This window comes from Chrysemys picta, chromosome 4, assembly GCF_011386835.1.
Source record: "Chrysemys picta bellii isolate R12L10 chromosome 4, ASM1138683v2, whole genome shotgun sequence".
NCBI lineage: Eukaryota > Metazoa > Chordata > Testudines > Emydidae > Chrysemys > Chrysemys picta.
The window spans coordinates 149,776,660-149,797,372 of NC_088794.1; the positions used below are offsets into that span (position 1 = coordinate 149,776,660).

The 20,713-nt window shown below is 52.8% G+C and overlaps 1 protein-coding gene and 1 long non-coding RNA gene across 4 annotated transcripts; one reads left to right on the forward strand and one right to left on the reverse strand.

The window, feature by feature from the left end:
- Window positions 1-415: 415 nt before the first annotated feature.
- Window positions 416-11,494, reverse strand: LOC101950768 (transcobalamin-1-like). 3 transcript variants are annotated; one of them, XM_042847922.2, is made up of 4 exons: window positions 11,363-11,494; window positions 2,372-2,534; window positions 1,821-1,939; window positions 416-1,599 (listed from the first exon to the last, which is right to left on the reverse strand). In XM_042847922.2, exons 1-4 carry the CDS (start codon window positions 11,469-11,471, stop codon window positions 1,496-1,498), a joined length of 495 nt encoding a protein of 164 aa, XP_042703856.2. In that variant the 5' UTR covers window positions 11,472-11,494; the 3' UTR covers window positions 416-1,495. The 3 variants fall into 3 exon arrangements, with proteins under 3 accessions (XP_042703856.2, XP_065447011.1, XP_023970091.1); XM_065590939.1 differs by lacking the exon at window positions 11,363-11,494 and adding an exon at window positions 7,941-8,054; XM_024114323.3 differs by lacking the exon at window positions 11,363-11,494 and adding an exon at window positions 5,381-5,720.
- A 1,970-nt stretch (window positions 11,495-13,464) lies between these two features.
- Window positions 13,465-17,156, forward strand: LOC135983238 (uncharacterized). The gene is made up of 2 exons (XR_010600838.1): window positions 13,465-13,942; window positions 14,812-17,156. It is a non-coding gene; the product is annotated as an uncharacterized LOC135983238 (long non-coding RNA).
- The last annotated feature ends 3,557 nt before the right edge of the window (window positions 17,157-20,713 follow it).

The window sequence follows — 20,713 nt, forward strand, 5'->3', positions numbered from 1 at the left end:
AGGGGAAGTCCGGACATTGACAAATTCCCCCCGGATGCTATTTTTAACCCGAAAAAGCCGGACATGTCCGGGGGAATCCGGACGAATGGTAACCCTAGTTCAAATCACTTCCACACCCTTCAGTTGCAGCAAACGCTTGCAAAGACTACCCTGAAATTTTTTTTCTTCAGGAATCTTTCTAAGAGCTTGTCTACACTACGTAGCTTTTAGCAACAAGGCTGGGTTGACACAGCCTTGTCACTAAAAGTAGCATGTGTGAACACTCTCTGCCTGTAGCCGACAAAATACTTCCAGCCCCGTGAGCGGTGTTAGCTTTGTCGGCAGGAGAGCGCGCTCATCGGCAAAACTTTTGTCTTTCACAGGGGGGCTTTTTTAAGTATCCGTGAAAGACAAAAGGTTTGTTGACAATGTCGCAGTGTGGACGAGCCCAAAGTGCCAGTTCATCTTTATGTCGCTCCACAGAAGGCTTGCTCTGCTGTGCCACTCCCAACTCTTGAGTTTTACTTACCTGCAGAATCATTTCTGCCTCATCAGGCTCCCTACACAATCCCCTTTTAGACAAACTGCTAGATTTCATAGTCCAAAGGTCAGAAGCATTCTCCTTCCCTTTGCCACACACAAGTTCAGGAATCTTTTCCTTCTTGATACAAGTTTCTAAACTGTCAGTAGGTAACACAATCAAATCACCTTTATGCTATCCTTGTGGCCTGGCTAGGATATCACCCTGATCAGACAGAGTTGGTGCACCCTTTCCCAGCAACACACTAGCAACAGGCAAAGCAACGGTACCCGAATTATTTGGTCTCTGGGATTTTGCTAAGACACTAACTGGATGCAACCTAGTTCCAGTGCCATTCTCCCCAGCAGACACAAACTTAGGACCATTCCCCTCCTGGGCTTTAGTTGAATCCAGAACCAACTTTGAGACAACTGCACTATCCTTCACCATCACAGACTGAAAGGCACCTTCTGTCTGCTCCACAGACAAAGAAGAGCTGGAGAAACCTTCCCCTTTAACAGACACACAGCTTGGGATCTCATTTCCCTTGTCCCAGCACACAGGGCTGTTCACAGACAACTGTTTGGAGACTGGGGTAGCTCCCTCCATGGGCAAGTCATTAACCCTGACAGACACAGGCACATTCCCTTCACTGTCACAATTCTCTGCACAGGTAACAGGTAAGGGATAGGGTATGTGATTCTGCTGTGCTGTGTTTCCAGATGGAGGATGCCCTCCAGAGGCCCCGTTACCCACATTCCCAGTTTCTCTTTGCCTGGAATAACTCTCACGGTGCAGACGGCTGATGCAGAAGGTTTATTTAAGGAGTGAGGGACAGAGACAGGCAGAGTTTGGGAAACAGTCACGGATGTGAATACAACACAGTCATCCCCAAGGGTCCGCCCCCCAAGAGGGAGATACCTGCTCTGGGGGAATGGGTGGGGCTGCTGAACCCTGGCATCCCTCACAGTAGAAAGGCCAGGGCAAGTTTCGCCTTCATGAGCACTCCTTGTGCTCAGGCTGGCCAGTGCCCTGGAGCTTGTACTTGGAGAACCTGACCTCCAGCCTCTCCCCATGGGAGACGGCGTAGCACCCAGCACCTGGAACACGAGGAGAGGAAAGGGAAGGTAAGGGATGCAAATGGGGTCTGTGGCCCCTCAACGCCAGCCACCCACCGGCACACCAGCCCCTACCTGGGTCGGTCTGTCTTCTCCTGATTCTCATCCCCTTTCTCTTGTGCCTCTCACCCCCCTGTTCCCCTAGCCCACACAACCCTCCCCCTCACACTTCCCCCCACCCCCACTCTCCCCTGCCGTCCCACCTAGTGTCAGTGGGATGCCGTTGCTCAGGAGCTGCCAGTAGGTGCTGTCTTTGGGATGGGCCTCCAGCCCCTGCACGGAGGTGATGTACGCGCCCCACACACTCAGTGTGTACGTGAAGCTACAGAGAGATAGAGTGAGTCCCACAGGAGGCCTGGTTACCACTGCCTCATAGCCTCCCCAACCCCCACTCCACAGGGACATGCAACCCAGGACACTGTGAGACTGAACCCCCATGCCATACAGGTTGGGGGGAGGGGGATTGAGACGTAGCCAAGTTGGCCCCTGCGTGAGTTCTGATCTCCCCCCACCCAGGAGACAGTGTCCAACTGAGTGATGCGGAGGAACCAGAATTGATCCCCTGATACTTTAACTCGCCCCCAGCAAACTGCAGGGTGGGGTAGCAGGGGCATTTCCCCCCCGTGATCCTAGGGACCCCCTCCAATTTTTCCATCTCTGTTGCCCTAGTAGTACCATGCTGCCATCTAGCCTGCTCTCTGCCGGTGTCACTGGCACCAGTGATGGATGCTGGGTTGCCAGGCCGACCAGGTACCTGAATCTTCTGGGATCTCTCTTCTGGGCGATCTCCATCACATTGAAGAAGAAGGAGTCCTGGGGCACGGTGACACAGATGGAGTCATTAAAGGATTGTTTCACGCCATCCACAGCAGTGTAGGTGACATCAATGTGGGGTTGAAGATAGGTGTGTGGAGCAGCTGTGGGGGTGGAGAGAGGGAGGTTATCTGTGTAGGTAGGAAAGAGGGTGAAGACCAGCCACTTATACCTTGGAGGAGGGTGAGTCTCCCACTGCAGGGACTCCTGTACCACTGGAGTCAAAGGGAGATCCACAGATCCTACCAGGAATTGGGTGGAGGTACAGGATTGCAAAGGGAGAAGCAAAGACAGAGAGGATCTGGGTGATGGCCCTGTGGCCAGGAGGTTAGCTGGGATTGAAGACAGGGCCTCTGGATCTATGACTCTCTATTGCGTGAGCTAAAAGCCAAGGAGCATTAGCTTGAGCACTAGAGGAGATCCATAAATCTCTAGGTCATCCAGCCACTAGAAGGAGACACAGGGCTCCATATAGAGCTGACCTGCAATTTTTCAACAAACAAATTTTTAACTGAAAAAGGCCAATTCAGTGTCAGGACTGTTTAGGAAGCAGTGCTGGGTTGGAAGAAACACTCCCCTTGAAAAATGTTTGGTTAAAAAAATATCCATATTGGAAAGCTTTGGTTTTTCAATCGAAGCGACTTTTCATTCCGAAATTTTAGTAAATTTACACAGAAAAAAGGGAGAAAGGGAAGAAGTTGAAACATTTCAGAGTTATTCAAAAGGACACATTTTAATTGACCCAAATTGTTGGTTTTGCTTTGGTTTGTTTCGTTTTTCTGGCTTTTCAGTTCATGAAATTTTTTGAGATTTTTGACTTTTTGCGGGACAGGAAAATGTTTTTGAAATATAGAAAATTCTCACGGAACAGGAAAACAATTCCACCCCCCTGCCAGCCTTGCTACATGTGCTTTTGTCTACCTTAGGTACTTTAGATGGCCCCGTCACCATCCTTAACAGCCCCCCAATGAGGCAGGGCAGTGCTATTAAGCACGTTGTGACCAAGACACAGAAAGACACAGCGTACATCTACACAAGAAAAAACCAAGCAAACCAAAAACCCTGTGACAGCAAGTCTCAGAGCCTGGGTCAACTGATCTGGACTTGCACTGTGGAGTTAAAAATAGCAGTGTAGACATTCAGGCTTGGGTTGGAGCCTGGGCTGAGACACAACCCCTTTGCCTGACCCCTCCCACCCCGCATCCCTCACTGGCATTCCAGCTACGCAGAGATGCTCTGCACAGGCTGTTTCCACCTGGTGAAGGGAGGGCACGGCCTCTGCAGCCCCCCGGGTCGATAGGGTGTGACTCTGGCACCTGAGCCAGCCAGCATCTCCAGTGCCCAATGCTGGCACAGTCCCTTGCTGCAGGTCACCTATGTATTAGCCCAGAGACAGCTGCATCCCTGCCCCCTCCCCCCACCCCCATGGCATGTGTGAAATTTCCCAGGCCGGGTGCAAGGGGCAGGAGACAAGGGAGGCGAGAGGCCACCATGGCCTGGATGGTAGAGACAATGAGGCTATTATGGTTCAGATGGCGCGTCAGGAAGGGAAACTCCTCCTGAGTCACCAGGAGAACTGGATGGCCCAGCTTCCAGGGAGTCATTCGGTTTGGGCACCATCCACACGGCACGAGGGTGTCAGCAGCAGGAGGGCAGGTGTAGCTGGTGCCACAGTGAAAAGCAGGCTGTGCCCAGGCTGTGGCGTGTAGCTACGTGTGAGGGGAGGCTCCAGCAGCTCCCCACTGGTGGAGCCTTTCCCTGCTGCAGGAGTCTATCCTTGTGGTGGGGAAAGGCTCTAGCAGTGTTGGCGCAGTGGGACACTGCACTTAAACATACCAGCGTAAATGGGGACGTACGGCTAGGGCAAGTAAGGAGCCAGGTAGGGTGTGTATGTGGGTACGTACCCACGCCCTTCGGCTGTGTCCTTACTGTCCTCACCTAAGCCACAAGTTGGCCACTCACCCGTTCCTGGGATATCCGACATTCCGGTACTTCGGGGAATGGCAGGGGCCCGCCCCGGTGAGCGTGACAGGGCATGCAAGGTCCTGCTCTATGGCGGTGGCCCCCTTTTTAAGAACTGGAGGGGTAGAGTGGTGTTTCCTATCGGATACTGGACAGAGCTACGTTGGGTTTTGTCCCCGTACAGATGAGGAAAAACCTCTGAAAAAGACGACTTTCGGCAGGGCCGGCTCCAGGGTTTTGGCCGCCCCAAGCAGCCAAAAAAAAAAAAAAAAGCCGCGATCGCAATCACGATCTGCGGTGGCAATTCGGCGGGAGGTCCTTCGCTCCGAGCGGGGGTGAGGGACTGTCCGCCGAATTGCCGCCGAATACCTGGACGTGCCGCCCCTCTCCGGAGCAGCCGCCCCAAGCACCTGCTTGCCAGGCTGGTGCCTGGAGCCGGCCCTGACTGTCGGGCTTAATACCAGACAAGTGGCCTCCCTACTGAGCCATGCCTCATCAGCTACACTGCTATTTATACCTGTGCTGGTGGGGACTACTCATGTACGTACTCTACATGCCCCCAAAAGCAGGCAGTGTAGATGCACCTCTAGACTCAACCCTGTTTCCTGGGGGCGGGGGGGTGTCTCTTTAAATCACTATGAGCTAAGCTAGTCTGACTCTGAATTCCATCCCCCCGCCTGCCCCTAAAGTGATGCTGGCATTGCTGGGTCTCTCCCATGCTACTGAGCTGGGGCATGGGGAGAGGGGCACTTTACCCCCTGGAACATGCAGGGGGCAGTGTGCTCTGGAAGGAGGAATCCAGACTCCAGGCTTCACACCCCAGCTGGATCAGTCAGTTTCCCCATGCAGATGAGGAGTTCTGCAAAGGAAGGATTATTGACATCCTGCAGAGGGCCCATCACTCTCTGGGTTCTCTCCCTTCCCCCTGCCACCCCAGAACTCACACTACAGAGGAGAGGGGTACATGGCACAGGGCCATTTGACTTACCACAGCACAGCCCCCCAGGGGCAAGGTACAGAATCCGTAGCCTTGCTAGCGTGATCACCAAAGTCCTCATCATCCCCCTGTCTCCAGTCACTCCCTGGCTGTGCTAGGACCTGGTCTAGGCCCTGGTATTTATCAGCTGGAAGGAGGCGGGGACACCAGGGTGCCCTGCCCTCCTGCCCTGGCTTGCCTCACCGTGCTGCTTCCCCATAGCAGACGGGAGACATTGAGGAATGCCCAGCAGTATGGGCAGGTCTGTGCCCCAGAGACCAGCACAGACAGAGAGATCCGGGGCTGTCAGACCACTACTCCCTCCCCATGACCTCTGGGTGCTGCAAGGAGCCGACTGGCACCAGACACCTAGATGGAAAGCAATGAACATTGTTATGAACACACTAAACCTCTGTGCCTGATTAATTTAAAATAATGTCTGTTTCGGTGAGTTAAATATGCAGGCCGGGGGTCTTGTTTTTCTTTCTGCCTTGTCCCTCCGCCCCCGCCGGGCTGCAAGCTCAGGCTGCAGTCGGGCATAGGGGCACCAGTTTAATAATACTGCATAGGGCCCCATAAACCCTAAGGACTGCCCTGGGGGCTCCAAAAAGTGGTGCCCTGGCTCGGCAGGGAGGAGCCGCCTTCCAGAGGCACCGGAGAGCCAGAGCGTCGGCTTGCGGGGACGGTGAGCCCCAGCCATGGAGGAGCCGTCGCGGCGCAGGGGGGCAGGAGCCCTGCAAAGGCTGCGGCACTGCTAGTGGGGAGCAGCCGCACCCCCAACCCTCCTGCCCAGGCTGCGGCCAGGCACTCCCCCAGGGGCTCCTGCAGGCTGCAGCAGCTGCATGCGGGCAGAGGCCCCCATGCGCCCCCCGGCTCCCCCCTCACCGATCTCGGGCTCTGCGGCTCCTGGGCATGGGGCTGGGGCGCGGGGCCCTGAGCCTGCTCCAGGAGGGGCAGCGGCAGCTCACACTCCCGGGAGCCGCAGACCCCGAGCACGGTGAGGGGGGAGCCGGGGGGCGCACGGGGGCCTCTGCCCGCATGCATCTGCTGCAGGAGCCCCCGGGAGGGGAGGAGCCGGGCCGCAGCCTGGACAGGAGGGGCGGGGGGGGGCTTCTCCCCACTAGCGACGCCACCGCTGCCTTTGCAGGGCTGCTGCCCCCCTGCGCCGCGCCGGCTCCTCCATGGCTGGGGCTCACCGTCCCCGCAAGCGGGACCCTCTGGCGCTCCGGTGCCTCCGGAAGGCGGCTCCTCCCTGCTAAGCTGCTGCAGCGGCCCAAGCCCGGCAAAGCCAGTGAGTGGATTCGGGGTGGGGGCCGCCGGGGTGGGGAGGGCTCATGGGGGGGGGCTGTGCACCCTCCAGGGGAGTTCAGGGGGTAGGGAGGGGGGAAACCTGGTCTGGGGAGCAGCCCCTGGCACAGCGGGCCCCTGGGGTCTATAAGGCTCATTGGGATTTGCCCCTCAATGAACCGGTGTGTGTGTGTGGGGGGGGGGGAGCGCAAGGTGGAAGTTTCACTTAGGGTTCAAAATATCCTTGCACCGGCCCTGTCTTTGGGGCACCTGCCATTGGCTACAATCAGAGGACAGGATCCTGGGCTTGATGGACCTTTGGTCTGACCCAGTCTGGCCGTTCTCATGACACTCACACTTAAACTCTATGAAAACATTCCCCTGGTTTCTCCTTGCGCCTGTCACCTACCACAGTGATGGGCCCGATGTAAGAACCTGAAGACAGCGCTCTGGCCATTAATTTACCATAATGGTGACGTCAGCGCTTTTCTAGCAAAGCTGCTACTAAAGCTCTGGATTTCCAAGGGGAGTTGCGGCTTCAATGTTCGGTTTGGGGGGATTTGGCTGCACTCCGAGATCGGCCCGCGGGGCTATACTCTGCCATGTGAACACGGGCCCAATGCAAACTGCATTTAGCTGAGACCGTTAGTGCTGCCCCCGTGTGGCCAAAGGGTGGAACTGACCGGCAGAGTTGAAAGCTGGAGCCTGGGATGCTCCGGAACAAACTGGGCACAAAGGCTCTCGCGGGTCCCCCCGGCTCGGCAGTGGGGGGCTGAGGGTCGCTGATTGTCAGAGTTCGGGGCTGCGCCCTGCCATGCTGAGCGGGTGTCTGTGTCTGTCAATGTGGTGATTCCCGGGAAGTGCGGGGTCCCCGGGGTCCCCAAGGAGGGGGGAAGTAGGTCACCCCTGGAGCAAGTTAAAACTCCCGGATTGACAGTGGGGTCGCTGCCCCTGTGAACAGCGGCTGTAGCCCCGCCGGGGCAGGACAGTGAGAGCCAGTTATACCCCCCCCAGCCTGTATCGGGGGTGGGAGCCCCCACACCACCGGGACCCTGAGTTGGGGCGGAGGGAGGCCCCCGTGCACCAGGGATGCTGGAAGGGCGAACAGGGGCACCCACCCACCCACCAGAGCTCTTCCATGGGGGGAGAGTGGCACCCACCCACCCAGGATACTGGGTGATCACGGGGGGACAAGGGCATCCACACTCCGGGGTCCTCCGCAGAGGGACGGACACCTGCACATCCAGGATTCTGTATGGGGGGGGGGGCAGAGGTACCCACACACCTGCGCTCCTGGCCGGGGGATGGAGGCACCGGGACATCCGGGATCTTCTCTGGGAGGACAGCGGAGCCCACACACCGCCCTGAGCCGGGGCGGGGGAAGCAGGAGCATTACCCGGCTCCAGGCTGTCCCCGTCTGGCCAAGGCACAGAACTCACCAGCAGCGTTTAGAGCTGGAGCTGGCAGCGAGTTAAACCAGCCGGGCGCCGTGGCTTGTGCCTGTGATCCCCGCTGCTGGGAGACTGAGGCCGGCGGATCGCTTGAGCTCAGGAGTTCTGGGCTGCAGTGGGCTATGCCGATCGGGTGTCCACACTGAGTTCGGCATCGATATGGTGATCCCTGGGAAGCTTCGGGTCACCAGGTTGCCTAAGGAGGGGTAAACCGGCCCAGGTCGGAAACGGAGCAGGTCAAAACTCCCGTGCCGATCAGTAGTGGGATCGCGCCTGTGAATAGCCACTGCAGCGTAGCCTGGGCAAGACAGTGAGACACGGTCTCTTTTGATACAGACACCCCCAGAGAGCCGGGATGGGGGGAGGGGAGCACCCATGTATCAGGGATCATGAAAGAGGCCCTGGGGACACCCACACAGCAGATGTCATGCAGCAGAACACTTCAACCTCCCTGGTCACTCGGGTACAGACCTAAAAGTCGCAATTATTCAACAAAAAAACTTCAAAAACAGACTCCAGTGAGAAACCGGAGAACTGGAATTAATTTGCAAAATGGACACCATTAAATTAGGCTTGACTAAAGACTGGGAGTGGATGAGTCATTACACAAACTAAAAACTATTTCCCCATGTTAATTTCCCCCCTACTGTTACTGGCACCTTCTTGTCAACTGTTGGAAATGGGCCATCCTGATTATCACTATACAAGTGTTTTTTCTCCTGCTGATAATATCCCACCTTAATCAATTAGTCTCATTAGAGTTGGTATGGTAACCCCCATTTTTTCATGTTCTCTGTAATATATATATATATTATATATATATATTATATATCTTCCTACTGTATTTTCCACTGCATGCATCTGATGAAGTGGGTTTTAGCCCACGAAAGCATAAATTTGTTAGTCTCTAAGGTGTCACAAGTACCCTTGTTCTTTTTGCTGATCTTCATTTAGAGACTGCAGTGGAGAGAGATACCTACAGGAGGCTAAACTGGGTACCAGAGGCAGAGAACAAGGTCCCCCCAAGGCAATGGCAGGGAACGCATTAGGTGAAATGTGCCCGGATGGTCACAGCAGGGGATCCACTCCCAGAGGTGGGTGTCCCTGCTCCTCCTACCTTTAAAAAATACCTGGTATGTGGGTGCCCACTATTTCTCCTTCCCTTAAGAATACCTGATATGTGGGTGGCCCCCTCCAGATAAGAATCCTCCATGGGGTTTCCCTCCCTTCACCTCCAAATTAGAACAGTGTGTGGAGGGGGTGGGAGGAAGGTTGTTTGGCAGATATGTAAAGGGGGGACTGTGTCTCCTTGTCTGGCCCAGGCTCCTTGGAGGAAGTGATCTCAGTGTGTATGGCTGTCTCTGTTCCTCTCATCCATAAGAATCCCTGGTGTGTGGGTGCACCCCAGCCCATTAAATATCTCTGATGAGTGGGTGTCTCTGTCCCCCTAGTCAGGATCTCTGGTATGTGGCTGTATAAAAAGAGACTTTCACTCACCCAGGCTATGCTGCCATCATGGAACAGACAAGGTCCTTCTGTGGGGTGTTTGGATTCCTTCAAGGATGTGATCTCAGGGTGTGTGGGTGTCCCTGTCCCTTCACCCCTTAACAATCCCTGGTGTGTGGGTGCCTCTGTCTTACCCATGAAGGATGCGGTGGATGTGGGTGTTCTCCACACTACTAAGGATGTCTGGTGCCCCGTCTCTCCTAGTTACTAGTGGAGTGTGTGGGTGTCCCCCAGCCCATTAAGGATCCCTGTTGTGTGAATGCCCCCGTTCTTCTCATTAAGAATGTCCAATGGAGCATATGGGTGTGTCCCCCACGCCATGAACTAGCTGCAGTGTGTGGTTTCCCCATGGCTGCGCCCTGCCATGCTGAGTGGGTGTCTGTGTCTGTCAATGTGGTGATTCCCGGGAAGTTCGGGGTCCCCGGGTTCCCTAAGACCATAACGGGGCCGCTGGAGCAAGTTAAAACTCCCGCGCCGATTGACAGTGGGGTCGCTGCCCCTGTGAACAGCGGCTGTAGCCCCGCCGGGGCAGGACAGTGAGAGCCAATTACCCCTCCCCCCAGCCTGTATCGGGGGTGGGAGCACCCACACCACCCGGACCCTGATGCTGGAAGGGAGAACAGGGGCACCCACCCAGCAGAGATCCTCTATGGGGGGAGAAGAACAGGAGTACTTGTGGCACCTTAGAGACTAACAAATTTATTAGAGCATAAGCTTTCGTGGACTACAGCCCACTTCTTCGGATGCATAGAGAGTGGAATAAATATTGAGGAGATATATATACACACATACAGAGAGCATAAACAGGTGGGAGTTGTCTTACCAACTCTGAGAGGCCAATTAAGTAAGAGAAAAATTTTTTTTTGAAGTGATAATCAAGCTAGCCCAGTACAGACAGTTTGATAAGAAGTGTGAGAATACTTACAAGGGGAGATAGATTCAATGTTTGTAATGGCTCAGCCATTCCCAGTCCTTATTCAATCCTAAATTGATTGTATCTAGTTTGCATATCAAATCCAGCTCAGCAGTCTCTCGTTGGAGTCTGTTTTTGAAGTTTTTCTGTTGTAAGATAGCCACTCGCAGGTCTGTCATTGAATGACCAGACAGGTTAAAGTATTCTCCCACTGGTTTTTGAGTATTATGATTCCTGATGTCAGATTTGTGTCCATTAATTCTTTTGCGTAGAGACTGTCCGGTTTGGCCAATGTACATGGCAGAGGGGAATTGCTGGCACATGATGGCATATATCACATTGGTAGATGTGCAGGTGAACGAGCCCCTGATGGTATGGCTGATGTGATTAGGTCCTATGATGATGTCACTTAATAGATATGTGGACAGAGTTGGCAACGGGCTTTGTTACAAGGATAGGTTCCTGGGTCAGTTTTTGTTCAGTGATGTGTGGTTGCTGGTGAGTATTTGCTTTAGATTGGGGGGTTGTCTGTAAGCGAGGACAGGTCTGTCTCCCAAGATCTCTGAGAGTGAGGGATCATCTTTCAGGATAGGTGTAGATCTCTGATGATGCGCTGGAGAGGTTTTAGTTGGGGGCTGAAGGTGACAGCTAGTGGTGTTCTGTTATTTTCTTTGTTGGGCCTGTCTTATTTCTGTCTCTATGGGGGGAGAGTGGCACTCACCCACCCAGGATGTTGTACGGGGGGACAAGGGCATCCACACTCCGGGGTCCTCCGCAGAGGGACGGACACCTGCACATCCAGGATTCTGTATGGGGGGGGCAGAGGTACCCACACACCTGCGCTCCTGGGCGGGGGATGGGGGCACCGGAACATCCGGGATCTTCTCTGGGAGGACAGCGGAGCCCACACACCGCCCTGAGCCGGGGGCAGGGGAAGCAGGAGCATTACCCGGCTCCAGGCTGTGCCCGTCTGGCCAAGGCACAGAACTCACCAGCAGCGTTTAGAGCTGGAGCTGGCAGAGAGTAAAACCAGCCAGGCACCGTGGCTTGTGCCTGTGATCCCCGCTGCTGGGAGGCTGAGGCCGGCGGATCGCTTGAGCTCAGGAGTTCTGGGCTGCAGTGGGCTATGCCGATCGGGTGTCCGCACTGAGTTCGGCATCAATATGGTGATCCCTGGGAAGCTTCGGGTCCCCAGGTTGCCTAAGGAGGGGTGAACTGGCCCAGGTCGGAAACGGAGCAGGTCAAAACTCCCGTGCCGATCAGTAGTGGGATCGCGCCTGTGAATAGCCCCTGCAGTGTAGCCTGGGCAGACAGTGAGACACAGTCTCTTTTGATACAGACACCCCCAGAGCGCCTGTATCGGGGGAGGGGTGGGAGCACCCACACGGTGGGGATCCTGAATTGGGGTGAGGGAGGCACCATGTACCAGAGGTTCTGAAGGGGGAACAGGGACACCCACACACCAGGTGTCTTGCAGCGTGAACTGCGGTCTTGATTTACAAACTGCAAATGCTAGGGGATTTACCAAGTCCCTTGCGGAGCTTGTTCCACTAGATAATTAGCCTCACTGTTAAAAAATGGTCATTTCCAGGTGGGATTTTGTGACATCGACTGCAAGCCAATGGGGTCTTGTTCAACCTTTGTCTGGTGAATTAACGAACCCTTTAAAATCACATATTCCCCCCTCTGGGAATTTTTAAAACTGTGTATTTAAAACAGTGATTAAATCACCTCTTAACCTCCAGTCAATGAAATCAATTGAGCTTCTTCAGTCTCTCGCTGTAGACAGAACAGAACAATGCACATTTCCCTTGTTTTTAAAGGCAAAAATCCTGATCTTTCCAAGGGGAGTTGCTGCTTAAATGTTTAGTTTGGGGAAGGATTTGGCTGCACTCAGAGATCTGTCCGACGGGTTATACTCTGCGATCTGAAGGGTCCAATGCAAACAGCATTTAGATTAAACCAGAAGTTCTCATCCTGGGGTCCGTGGCCCCCTGGGGACTCGCGAGCCCTTTCAGGTGGGCTGCAGATCTCCGCGGCGAAACCCGGTTCCCCCAGCCCCCGCGCTGAAGTCGGGAGCAGCGCCGGGCTAAAGCTGGAATCCCCTTCCCCCCATGCCAGGAGCAGCAGATGGCTGAAGCCGGGAACCCCAGAGTCCCCCCCCCCGTTGAAACTGGAAGCCCCCCACCCCTACACAGCTCCTAGCTACCCCCTCCCTGCACCCTGAGCTACCCCCTGCCTGCATACAGCACAGCCCCGACCACCCTCTGTCTGCACCCTGAGCGGCTTTCACACTTTCGGAACTGAGTGCCCCCTTTGAGTTATAGTTTTGGTTCCGCCCCTCCACAGCACAGATAGGCTGGGTGGCCTCCTGAGTGAGTCAGGGGAAGGCGATGGCGCTGACGCTCCTTCCCCGGACCCTGGTATACATGGAGCCAGCTCCAGCCCTGCTAGCCCTTGCTTCTGCCCCCCCAAATAGAGGTAAAGCTATCCCTAGGCCCCAGGGTTCCCCCCGAGCTCTCTCCCTCACCCCCGCAGGGCCATAGCATGTTGAGGGGGGCCTCAGCAAGAAAAAGTTGAGACCCCCTGACCTAGGGCACCATTTCCCCTAAGGCTGGCCCTGATCCTTAATAAAAGGGGAACAGGGGCAGCCACACACCGGAGATCCTTAATGGGGTGGGGGCACCCATAGATTGAGGATAGGGGTGTCCATACACTGGGAATTTTTAAAGGAGGGGAAGCGACACTCACACTCTGTGGCTTCCTAATGGACTCCTGGAGGATATAGTCGTGTCCTGGGCCCGTCTGCAGAACCAGCCAGCGCGTCCCATGCGCGCCTGCCTCAGGGGCTGGCTCTGCAAAGAGCTTCTTTTAGCTTCCATAGCTAAATGTGAAAGTTACTAGTAACCCCCCCTTAACAGAGCAGCCTTTATGTCAACCAGTGGCCATTAGGGGGAAGCAAACACTTCAAGTACACAGTAGCCTGAACTTTTCAACTGTTTTCCCTTCAAGGCCTTAAGGTAGTTAAAGCTGGTCCCAAGCCGGTTTTCACTAACCAGATAGCAAAAGCACGGGTCTAACAACCACCAATCAAGTGTTAACACTGCAAGGACCTTTGTCTAAATGTGTATAAAGAATCTGTAAAATGTGTGTAAAACAAAGTTTTTGTACTAAGGTGCAAAGCTCTCCCTTCTTCTGCAGAATAAAGTAACTCTTCCTTATCCTTGTCTGGCTGTTATTGACTCTCAGCTAGGTGGACCCAATATTTCGGTAACAGTTTCTGGCGACTCCGCCGGGACTCTCCTAGCTCGGACATTAAACTCCGAACGGCTGCGGCAAACTGGAAACGGTGCCAACGGGGTGTTTCGCCCCTTTTCTCTGCTTCACCGCGGCCTCTGGGGTTCGTGTTCCGATAAGGTAAGTCCTAATAGGATAAGAAAACACTATCTGGTTCTGGTTCTGGTCTGGTTAACCGGTTAATAAATTTCTGTCTTATACATTTGGGCGTTAGGTGTGTAAACGAAACTGAGCCTCTCATTCGTAATTCCTCAGAGTAGAAGCCATCGCGTGCAATAAAGCTCTAAGGTTAAATTGGGATCCTTCTGTCCCATCCCCTGTAGTGGTCAGTATTAGTAGAAATTCCTGTAATAGAATCTTATTAGGCCATAATTCCCTCTGTTCTCCTCTGTTAAAGTGTCAGCAGGCAGATGGGTGGGTCTCTGGTCTCTGGTAAAACCCTCTGAGAATAGCCCTTTGAATTATATGTTAAGTAAATGGTCTTTACCCGGTGTTTACAAAGAAATAGTTACACCTTGTGTAGAAATTAATGTGACTAATGTTGTGGAAATTGAATTGTAAAGAGGATGTGCATTTTCCCCAAAACATGCGCAGTGTATATTGTAGCAAAGGTAAAAGAAATGCAAACCTACCAATATAGGTTGGGTTGTCTTTTTCAGATCACTGGGTGTTTGAAAGCAGGAGTTAGAAGTAAAAGGCAATCAAAAGTCTGGGAAAGTTAATTGTGTCCTTTTTTTTTAAGTAAAAATCTTTAAGCTGTGAATAGCTTTGGATCTAAAAGCAAGCCAGAAAGCATCTGTATTAATGCAATTTTCTAACTAATAAGGTAAAAGCCACTAAAACCTGGGCTGCCTATAAAATAAATACAAGGAAATATGGGGTAATTCTGTTTGGCCTAAAATCAACAAAAGTATGTGTATATAAAGGAAATATTTTAAGCAATGACTGACTGCCCAGAAGGGGTAAACCTCTGTTCTTTTGTCTTTCAGATCATCAGAGAAAACGGATGGCAGCTGAATAGCATTCAACGTACCATGCATTCACTGGCACAATAGAAATTATTTTTGTGTTCTACGGCCAAAATTGTTGTTAAAATTTGCATACCAACAGTCTTTGAAAGCAAGGACATAAAAGGTTAACCCATTCCCCATATTGCACATGGGATCCTTCTGGCTACCTCAAATTTCTAGCCAGAGGGCTGGGGAGGGAGAAAAGCTATTAAACACAAGAGGTTGTACCGAGTGGACTCCTCAAAGGTGGGTGTGCTTGTCCTGGTTTGTTGCTCCAAAGCTCTGTAATAAAGTTATTTTACTAAAAGGGTGTATATGGCATACATTAAGTAATAAGACTAATGTACTGTATAATGGCAATGTGTATGTGTTCATTGTTGGGAAAAGGTGTATGAGTGAAGAGTGGAAGTTTCCTTTGTAGGTTAAAAAAAGCCAAAAAGGGAAGAAGAAAACAAAACAAAACAAGTTAACTAAAAAAAAAAAATAGCTAGCAAGCTCAGTCCAAAGATAAGATGCTGGCCCCATCCAAGGACACTGCCCACAGCTAAGACTTGGATGACAGCCAAGAAAAGGGGGGCCTGAATGTGCCCAAGCAACTATGAAATCTGCAAAACACTGCCAGGCATTAATGAAATGTGTTAGGTTTCTTTTCTCACAAATAAAAGAAGTGCTACCCAAAGACCCTAGCAGCCCTGCCATTCATTGAAACAAGGAGACTGAGTCTATGTAAAGTCCATCAACGAAAGAGTGCTTTGGCTCCACACTGGAAAGGTCCTTTCCAAGTGCTGTTAACCACCAACATTGCTGTAAAGTGCCAAGAACTACCTGCCTAAACCCATGCTTCTCACTGTAAAAAGACCCCTCCACCTTGGGAGGACTCTCCGACTGATAAGCCTATTTCTCCTTCTAGCTCTGCTGTGCCTTCTGGACAGCAGAAAAAAGGAAATAAGACAAGGTGAAGTGCTAGTAACCTCTCCCTTGTCCACTAACAAACCTACTGTGCCTTTAAATTTTTCTAAAAAAAGCAAAACCATTACAGGGTAATGTGCTAGTAACCTCTCCCCTGTATAATGCTAAACCACACTGTTTCAAATCAAAACAAAACAAAACAAAACAAAACAAAAAAAACCACTTGCTTCATTGGAACCACCAAAGTCCAGAAATTCCTAACTACAAAAAACATTAAAAACTAACCCTGGTAAAAAAAAAAAAAAAAAAATTATACACTGGCAAAAAAAAACTTGTAAAACCCATGCTTGGGAATGTGGTATAGTACTACACCAAAAAGAAATGTATTAAAATATCAATAAACTGTAATTAACACTACACTAAAAACTGTTAAATTTTCATTACTCTTATTCAGTTTCCAAATCACCTCTACATACCCAAATTGCGCACAGGGGGCTGCCATTAGATTAGCACAACAGAGGGCTTGGGTTATTTCCTCTAGAAAGAAAAGTGACTTGACCGGATCCCTATGAGATGGGGCCAATAGTGCAGCAGCAGTTTGGAATATTTTTAAAAACCAAAACCTAATAAAAAATTGGGGCACAGCTAACCCAGGCACAGGCTAAAATTGGTCAGTTACATGTTATCTCCGCCCTTAGTTCTATAACCCACAAGTTGCTAACAAAAATGGTATTGAATATCACTAAGGCTGGAAAGGCATTGCAGTGAAATCTAGCATGTTCAAAAATTCAGGATTTCCTAAATAACCAGCTAATGGCCATTCGAAATAATCTAAAGCATCAGGCTTGGCCCACTGCCCTTACAAACACATCAAAAGTACCATCTAATCTGTGGCCATGAAGACATACTTAAAAACTTTCAGAGTGGAAGTACAAACATTCTCAATGCTCCTTCCAAGCATATAAACCAATTAGGGGGGGACTTGTGCTCGCATCGGGAAAAAATGTTGTTTCTATGTTAATCATTCTGGCTTAATTAAGCAGAATTTACAAGCCATTAAAAGTGCTGCTGTTGTTTTCCGTGCTTTATCTCTTGATCACACCTTTAGTTTTGAAAACCTCCTTCCAGACCTTGGGTCATGGTTTACGGGGCTCTTTCAAACAATTGTTAAATGGATTCTTTTTTTTCTATGTGTTATTTAAACAATAATACAATGTGCCAAATGCCTGTGTAATGCTATAATCAAAAACTCTGCTGTCCATAAAAAAACCCAGTATCTGTCCCTCCAGCTTAATCGCAAATTGCATAACGGGCCTGACAATTTTTAAATTTGTCAGGCCCGAAGGGGGGACTGTGAAAGTTACTAGTGACCCCCCCTTAACAAAGCAGCCTTTATGTCAACCAGTGGCCATTAGGGGGAAGCAAACACTTCAAGTACACAGTAGCCTAAACTTTTCAACTGTCTTCCCTTCAAGGCCTTAAGGTAGTTAAAGCTGGTCCCAAGCCGGTTTTCACTAACCAGATAGCAAAAGCATGGGTCTAACAAACACCAATCAAGTGTTAACACTGCAAAAACCTTTGTCTAAATGTGTATAAAGAATCTGTAAAATGTGTGTAAAACAGTTTTTGTACGAAGGTGCAAAGCTCTCCTTTCTTCTGCAGAATAAAGCAACTCTTCCTTATCCTTGTCTGGCTGTTATTGGCTCTCAACTAGGTGGACCCAATATTTCGGAAACATAAACATGGTCTTGCCAGCAGCAGGAGCTGTGCCACACCCTTCCATTGGATGGAGCCTGCTCCCTCAGCCACTCTCCTTCCTCACGCGGGGTAGTGCGTAGAGCTCCGGGAAATTCGGGGTATTTTTTTATGCTTTTTCTGTTTATTTTGGGGGGATTTTTTGTGATTTCATGTTACCCTTTTAAAACGTTGTTTTCGATCTTTTCAGGACATGTCTATTAATAAAATACCCCCGTGACCGTATCTGAATAAAAGCAGTACATAAATCCCTATTCAGACAAACTGGGATTTTTACACTGGTTTTATATATGGTCATTTGAGGTGGCAACCCCAAAACACCCAACAGCTCCTTAGAGTCCCCCCCCCTTGAAAGTGACCCCGTACTGCAGACACCAAATAACTCCTGTTGTGAGATGCTACCGGTGTGGTGCTTCTGCTCACAGCTTAACTTTGCTTTATGCTAGCAAAGTCTTGACCATTACTTTAGTTCGGTTCAGGCCTCAGGCCTCATACTGGGCCTTCATTAGGGCCTTCACTTACTACAACTCCCATTTCTCCATCCACACTCAGTGACACAAACCCGTCCCCATGGGACACCGTGGGTCTTCCCACCCTACTGCTTCCTTCTCCAGGCCCCCTTAAATCCCCAGGCTCCTCCCTGGAACCCCTATCCCTCCTCTCCTATTGAACCTTACCCCACCAAACCCCATTTGCCCCAGAAACTGCTCCCCTCCCCCAGTGGTTGTGTCCCCGGGAATGTAAGGCCCAGGGTTGCTCGGGTGCTGCCCCCAGAGGAGAGGCTGGGTGCTGGCAGGGGGTGGGCGGCTATGGGGCGGTGTCAAGTGCTCCCCTGGGGGGATGGGAGTTTCAGAGCGAGCCCGCCCTGCACTCACCCCACACCAGTGGCTCCTGTCCCACAAGGCTGGTTGGGCTGGTTCCCCGCTCCAGGCATTGCGACCTGGCACATGGGGTTGCCATGCCGCTCTGGCTTGGCCCACCTGCCTTCCCATCATGACGACGCGGGGCACTGGCAACCAGGAGAAATGTGAGTGACTGGTGCAAGGAGCCCATACACCAGGTAGCAAGTCCACTCGCTCCGGGGATGTCCTCCCCGTCGGGGGGCCAGGCCAAGCCTGAGCACTGCAACTCCCTGCGCCAGGGGCCAGGTCACCGTGCCCGGTGCGGGTCGCCGAGGCCAGCCAGCCGCAGGTGACAGGAGTTGCAGGAGAATGCTGTGGGGTGAGTGTTTCGTTCTGTGTCGTTTTGTATGTTCGCCTTCATTTCCTGCTGTTTAATGCAAACTCCACGGGGCTCTATGAACACGCCCAGGGCAGTTGGGGCTGGCGAGACTGACATTTGCCCGCTTTCTCCCTTGGGCTAATGCCAGACAAGATGCTGGGAGGGATCACCCCGGGTGCTGGCAGGAGTCGCTCCAATACCGCGCGGATGTCCTGCTGCTCCTTTATCTCCTTCCACGTAGCTCTGCTCCAGTCCAGACAATGAACATGGGGTAGGGCCCCCCTGGCCTGGGGCCCCGCTCAGTGCATCGAGTTCCATTACAGCCCTCAGCTCCCTGCACCGCATGGGGTTGGGCTGCCCCAGAGCCGGATTAAGGCATAAGCACAATAGGCCCGTGTGGGTCAGCAGTGGAGCTTCCAAAGGGAAAAAGTGAGTCCCAAGCCCTCCAGTGGGCTAAGAAACTCCTGAACAAATGTATGTAATCTATGCAGCGATCAGAGAGCCTGGGAGAATAGCTCTCAATGGGGCGAGCTGCACTCTTCATTTCAATGGGGCAATAACTACAAGACCCAGTGCTGCTAACACCGCCCCCCCAGCGGAGTGTGTGTGTGCGCCACAGCAGACAGGAGATGCTCAACCTGACCCCCCCCCCAGCAGGTCCGGCTGCTGGGCTAAGTCCCGGCATCTCCCCTGCGAGCAGATGGGTAGGAGGAAGTCCTGCTGCTGCTTTTTGGAGAGGAGACGGGGGCTCCATGCGGCGGCCTTTGCCCGTACGCCAGGGCAGGGGACCCTGTGCCGCGCCGTGGTGGGGATTGTCTGACCCCGGGGACCTGCTCTCTGAGTAGTGTGCCAGGCTCAGGGGGAGCTCCTGTGCCAGGTCAGTGTGCGGCCTGGCGTGGGCGGCCCCAGCTCCTCGCTCACGGGGCACGGGCAGGAGACGCTGGTTGCCCCTGACATCACAGGAGCCTCAACTGCTCGTTTCCTCTAGTGCCGCGCTGGGTGAGCGCTACACAGCCGGGCACCGGGGCTTGGGCCTGTGATCCCCGCTGCTGGGAGGCTGAGGCCGGACCGGTAGCGGCACAAACAGCTCTCGCTCCTGTTTTGCTACTTGGGGTGTACTGAGCATGCTCACTCGAACTGAGCATGCCCAGTAACCTTCGTTGTAGCCACTGCCCTCTCTCTGCCCTTACTTCTACTTACGATTTGCTGCCTCCTCTTTGGGGGGGTTTAAAAGGATTAAGGGGGGCAAATCGCAGCGGGGGGCTGTCAGGGTCTGAGCAGGGGGCAGAATTTTACTGGCCTGGGGGGTTCAAGCTACTGTAGCTAGCGGCAGAAGAGGGGCTGAAGCAGGGCCGGCTTTAGGAAGTGCGGGGCCCGATTCGAACAGTTTTGATGGGGCTCCAGCAGGGATGACTAAAAAAAACCACCACGTAAACAAACACATGGGGTTTGTACTCACCGGGCGGCGCTCCTAGTCTTCGGCGGTGGGTCCTTCACTCGCTCCGGGTCTTCGGTGGCACTGAAGGACCTGCCACTGAAGTGCTGCCGAAGACCCGGAGCGAGTGAAGGACCCGCCGCCGAAGTGCCGCTGAAGATCCGGAGCGCTGCCGGGTGAGTAAAAATTAAAAAGGAGCCTCTAGCCAGGGAAGGGATTCTCGGCCACTTGACCCCCACCCCGGCGGCTCTGCCACTGGGCGCGGGGCCCTCTTAGGCGCGGGGCCCGATTCGGGGGAATTGGTGGAATTGGCCTAAAGCCGGCCCTGGGCTGAAGGGGAAAAATCGGTGGGGGGGGGTGAGAGCCTGGGTTAAGCCAGGGGGGGAGACGCTGCCAGACCCCGTGCGGGTACAAAAACCCCGTTTAGGGAGGGGGGGGGACAGTGACCCCGTGGGATGAGCCACCCACTGTGCTCGCTAATCTAGGGGTGTGTGTGGGGGGGCAGAGGCTGTTTTTGTTGTTCTCACAGGGACGCTGCATGTCAGCCTCGGAGCAGAGGGC